The following is a 6,000-nucleotide window of genomic DNA, read 5'->3' as shown; positions in this document are numbered from 1 at the left end:
GTACACACGCATCATATTCTTCAAGGTTTGGTGAAAGCGTTCAAGAGCTCCCTGGCTCTGTGGATGGTAAGCACTTGAGTTCCTACATTCTACACCTAACTCACTCATCACCTGTTGGAAGATTTTGGATGTGAAATTAGACCCTTGGTCTGACTGAACACACTTTGGAAGTCCTACCATTGTGAAGAACTTCACAAGAGCTTTACAGACATTCTTGGCAGTAATTGTCCGTAATGGAATTGCCTCGGGGAAGCGGGTAGATGCACACATCATCGTCAGCAAATACTGATTACCCGACTTTGTCCTTGGAAGAGGACCGACACAATCCACAATGACCCGACTAAACGGTTCTTCGAAGGCCGGAATTGGCCTTAAAGGGGCAGGGGGAATCTTCTGGTTTGGCTTGCCAACTACCTGACACACATGGCAAGACCGACAAAACTCTGCGACGTCATGTCGCAAACCTGGCCAGAAGAAATATCGAAGCACCTTCTCTTGGGTTTTGTTGATCCCCAAATGACCTGCCAATGGTGCTTCATGGGCAAGAGATATGATCTCCTTCCGGTACATCTTTGGTACCACTACTTGATGAATATCTCGAAAATCCTCATCACTTGTGGCATCAGGAGGGCGCCACCTCCTCATCAAGATACCATCCCTCTTGTAAAACTTCACAGTTTCATTCACTTCCTCATCCTCAGGTACAAGTGACTGTGCAAGACGCACTATTTCAGGGTCTTTGCCCTGCAATTCAACCAGACTCTGACGAGAAATCTCTGACATTTGACCATGGTCCATGTGTGCATCATCACTGCTGTTAGACTCTTCAAGTCTAGAGAAGAAAGTATCAGCCAAGATATCCTCTTGCTCCTCTTTCTCCAGTTCACGAGCCATTGACCTGGTAACAGCACATGAGGGAAACACATCAGGCATATCCTGAACCAATTTCTCTGTGGCTTCGTCAACCACGGGTGTCTTACTTGGGAGAAAGTGAGGCAAAACCTTCTCTCCAGCGATATCATTGCCGAGCAATAAGGTGACACCTTCGACTGGCAATGTAGGCAAAATACCTACTACAACTGAGCCACTGACAAGATCGCTCTTCAATTCGATATTATGAAGAGGCACTCGGACACTCCCACCTTCAACTCCCCTCACAAACACTTCTGAATCCACAGAAGATTCAACCGAAAATGGCAATGTATTTGCACACAGGAGACTCTGTGATGCTCCTGTATCCCTCAAAATGTGAACCTGAACCTGCTCACTATCAGGCGTCAAACTAACATACCCTGAAGATATGAAAGGTTTGTAATTCTCTGCCACCCGTTCAAACGATGGCAGATGCTCTGTGCGAGTGATAGCAAAAGCATCTGGCAATGCTTTGGGGTTGCTAATCCCCTCTTTTTCTCGCTTCTTCTTCAACTTCCAGCAAGCTGACATCACATGTCCGTCCTTCTTGCAATAGAAGCAAGCCTTGTTCGGCTTTTGATCAAGATCGGGCTTGGGAATGCTTGGAGCAACAGCTCCTCTTCTTGGCACACCCTGGCCTCCTTTCTTGCTTGAAGAAAGTTTGAAAGTACCCTTGTGGGTAAGCACATACTCATCAAGGAGGACAGCAGCTCTCCTGGCACCATTCACTTCCCTTTCCTCCAGGTACTGCCGCTGATCTGGCTGAACACACCTCTTCACCTCCTCTAACAATACCAACTCTTTCAGTTTGTGGAAATCATCAACACCAGACGACCTTAACCAGTGTTCAAAATGGGTCTGCTTGTGTTGCACAAAATCAACAAATGTCTGATCATCCCTTCTCCTATAATTCCGAAACAGTTGCCTGTGGGCTTCCGGCACCAACTCGTATGCCCTTAACACGGAACTCTTCAAATTCTCATAGTCAGAACACTCTTGGATAGTGAGAGACGCATAGACCTCTTGGGCCTTCCCTACCAGCGAGCTCTGTATCAATGTCGGCCACACTTCCTTGGGCCATTCCAAACTCACAGCCACTTTTTCAAAGTGCTGGAAAAACTCTTCTACCCGGTCTTCACGAAATTTCGGCACCAATTGAGATTGCCTTAATGCATCAAATTTTGATGACTTTGCTGAACTGCCGGAAGAAGGTTCATTCGATTTTGCATCGATTGACTTGATTTCGAGTTCTATTTTCTTTGCCTCGACTTCCAGCTGCTTCATCCGAAGCTGGATCTCAATTTTCTTCAATTCACTTTCTGCAGGGGTTACCAAAGGTGTGATAATTTCACCATCATCTGTCCCTGCTTCATCCTCTGACAAAGAGGCAGGCCAAATACCAGTATTGGTAAAAAACTCCGAAATTGTGTCCTTGATCTCTGCTTTTCGATCCGATGTTTTGATCGGGATCTCTAAAATTCGAGCAACTTCCACCAGTTCTGCCTTCCTCAGGTTATTAAAACCTTCCTGAGTGGGTTCATCAACAAAGCTCTGCACGACATCAGCCATTGTGGGAATATCAAAATCAAAACTTGCAAGAAGTCACAAATCCTCACAAAACTACAAAGCCTTAACAAAAGAAATGCACTGCATATGAGTACACATGTATGCATGAACCCAGTCACACGCGCAGAACAGGCAAAAATTTTCTATGATAAGCAGAAAACATCAAAATCCCTAAGCCTTCGAATCAGGCATACAATCAGAACACCACGGCATCACATTAGCATGTGATCTAAGGACATAGAATGAGTATACACACTCACTACAAACGACCACATAGCACGATTGTGCAAACTAAGGAAAATATATCAAAGCCTTTAACCGAGGCTAATCTTCCAGAAAATTCGGCGTGACCCGTAGCCAATGTGTACGCAAGCCCCCACACATACACATCCAGCATACGCACACTCACAAACTGCACTAGCCCTACACACGACGCGCTAGACCGACCGTCTGCGACTACAAAACACGTGCGAGCCCAATGCGCAATACCCACGCTATGCACTATATACGCACACAACTGAACGTGAGAATCCTCACCCAAATCGGTCTACAGAAGACCTTCATGCAAAAACGACAAACGTCCAAAACGTGAGAATCCTCACCAAAATCTGCACTAGGCCTTCACACAAAATGTAGTCTGAAAACTACAAACACAGTCAATGACTGCCAAAGCCTACGCAGCATAAATGTTATACACAACGTGCACAACCAAACGTGAGAGTCTTCACCAAAATCTGCACTAGGCCTTCACACAAAATGTAGTCTGAAAACTACAAACACAGTCAATGACTGCCAAAGCCTACGCAGCATAAATGTTATACACAATAATGTGCACAACCAAACGTGAAAATCTTCACCAAAACGCATGTGGCCTGTCAAAACCAACATGCAAACAATGCAGGCCCAATACATAAGCCTGTCATCGACGCTATACACTTGTCTACATACTAAAACAAACGTGTACAGCCAAACGTGAGAGTCCTCACCAAAACGCATGAGGCCTAACAGAACCTACATGCAAGCAGGTACATAGGCCCGATACGACATGAGCCTATACACCATCGACGCTATACACTACGTACTTACAGCACACGTGTACAACCAGACGTGAGAGTCCTCACCACAATCCGCATGGAACATGCGAAAGAAAACGGCTTGTCTGTTCATTTTCCCGGACAAGGTCCCAATTTGTCACGACTCAACCCAATCACCACATCATGACAATCAAAATGTTCCGCTCCATTCCGGGCAGATCGCACCCAAACCATCACAACAATGTTGCAAAAGACCACGATTGGGAAGCCATGTCTTGATCTGAGAGCGATAACTTGCTGCGGACCTCTTTATTGGTATTAGCCTTGTTCAAGGCGCATCACACTTGTTATACCCCATTCCATAGAGATTTCTTCTCGTCGATCACTCAGTGTCAGACAAGTCGTGCGGTGATCCGACGAGGCATGATCGTATGCGCGACATGTCTGACACTTATCTGATAGTCGACCAACACAAGTCAGATTCATCAGACTGTGATCCGATACACTTTGGTGGGTAACTTGCCGGAAACAACAATCATCGTTTTCGCCGAGCGATGACAAAATAAAAAAAAAAATCTCTGTGGAATAGGGGTATTACAGTAGACGGATCATAACATGCCACACATCACTCACACATGCACACAAGAAGAAGTGAGTACGTATGGGTCTCTGGTGAGAGACTGAACTTTACCATTTTGACATTTGGGACAACAGGTGTCAAAACCACATAGGTACCAAGTATATATTTGTATATATATATATATTTTCTTTCTTTTTTTTGATAGAGGCAACGTTGACGAAAAATAATGATCGTGAAAGCCTATAAACATGAAATTATATTCCTCAGAAGTGAAAAAGAGGTATACATAGAAAGAAAGGGGATTATTCTCTGAGAGCAGGCTACTCATGACATGTAATGGTTATGATAAATAATAGTTTCTTGAAAAAGTGGTACTTTAAGAAGACAGGCCATTACAATGTACAAAAATAACACAGGCGAAAGACTTTCTATTTACGTAAGAAAAAAGCATGTTAAGTAGGCCTACCTGTCTTCTTCACTCGCCTTTTCTTGACCACGGTAACCTTCGTGGGTGCACGTCATGAATTAGAGACCCACGAACCCCTCCTTCCCCTCCATGCCGAAACTACCTTAAATGAATAAAATATTAACAGAGAATATTTAAATACGTTTTACTGTTGTAGGCGACTACCGCTGCGACTTCGAAGTCGACTTTTGCAAGTTTACACAGCCATGGTATAATGACTTCGACTGGCAGAGACACAGTGGTCCAACTCCAACCAGCGGCACTGGCCCTCAGGTAGACCACACCTATGGTAATGGTACGTTTGAGTCTTTCTCAGGAAGTTTTTACCAAACATTTAAGTTCATTCAAGTATGCAGTCTCCTTACTCTGAATCAAAATTTGCCGTACCTATGTGGACATCAATCGGTTCGTTAATAGCACCTCGTTATTCCGAAGGTCCTTCATTCCGGAGATCCGTTATAGTCCGACAGCGGAAAGAGAATACGGATATATGGTTTTTAAAATGGCTCCAATAATCTGAAAAAAAAATGGTGAGTACCAAATTAAATAAGGATTATTTAATATCGACATGAAATTAAAATAAGCTATACTTTGTTGAATACTAAGTTACATATAGTCGTACAAATTCAAGAGTAATGAAAACAGCAAATAGCTTAACATAAAATACATAGACCTGTGGGCCTCTCTAATAGTACGATCTGTCTTTTTCAATACACTTTATTTCTGGAACAACAAGTTTTTAAGGCTTTGGATTGACAAACCATGTTTTCAGATGTAAACTAACCTTATTTTAATTTCCTGTTTACGAACGTGATCATTTACGACAAACAAATCCCCGGGTTCAGGAAAACGTATAATAACGGACCTACATAGTAACGACCATTTCCTAAAGCACTTTATCATTTGACAAAAGGCTCAAAGATAAAGTCAGCTATCATCCCAAATAAAACAAAATTCGTATTTTATGATAAAAGAAATAGCAAATATATCGAGACAATATGAAGGTATCTCTGACTGGCAATGATAAATGATGATGTCGAAATTAAAACGTAAACATTCTTTAAAGATTCTGGGTTTCACGTCATACCAGTAAAAGATCAATATACAAACGAAAAATAAAACATATTTCGTCAGTTCGATTATTCTTTCAATAGTCAAATTCAAGTTGTTAAATTCATTTTTCTCCATCTCATCATAACCAGAAACATATACACAAAATGTGAATGAAAGTAAAGGAATATCAACATAAGTATCAAGAAGATCCGTGAATGATTTTTTGACTTCACTAACTCAGTGCTCTTATGATTATACGTGATTGTGCATAAGGCGTAGTCTACATAGCTTAAAGGTATTAGCCCACATTTGTAAACCTGCAGCAATTGGTCTCATAGTTAGCATGGAGTTTGGGTATGATTGCAGTAACACCTGTGCAAAATTTCGTT

General features: G+C 42.5%; 1 protein-coding gene across 1 annotated transcript in view; it reads left to right on the top strand.

Moving 5' to 3' along the window:
- The first annotated feature begins 3,952 nt into the window (after positions 1-3,952).
- Positions 3,953-6,000, top strand: part of LOC140246688 (MAM and LDL-receptor class A domain-containing protein 1-like) — a 68,323-nt gene continuing 66,275 nt past the window's right edge. The window contains exons 1-2 of the mRNA XM_072326027.1: positions 3,953-4,022; positions 4,716-4,853. Coding sequence (XP_072182128.1) covers positions 3,953-4,022; positions 4,716-4,853 — 208 coding nt within the window. The remainder of the gene's footprint in view (positions 4,023-4,715; positions 4,854-6,000) is intronic.

Source organism: Diadema setosum, chromosome 3, assembly GCF_964275005.1.
Source record: "Diadema setosum chromosome 3, eeDiaSeto1, whole genome shotgun sequence".
Taxonomy (NCBI): domain Eukaryota; kingdom Metazoa; phylum Echinodermata; class Echinoidea; order Diadematoida; family Diadematidae; genus Diadema; species Diadema setosum.
This window is presented reverse-complemented; position numbering and strand designations above follow the sequence as displayed.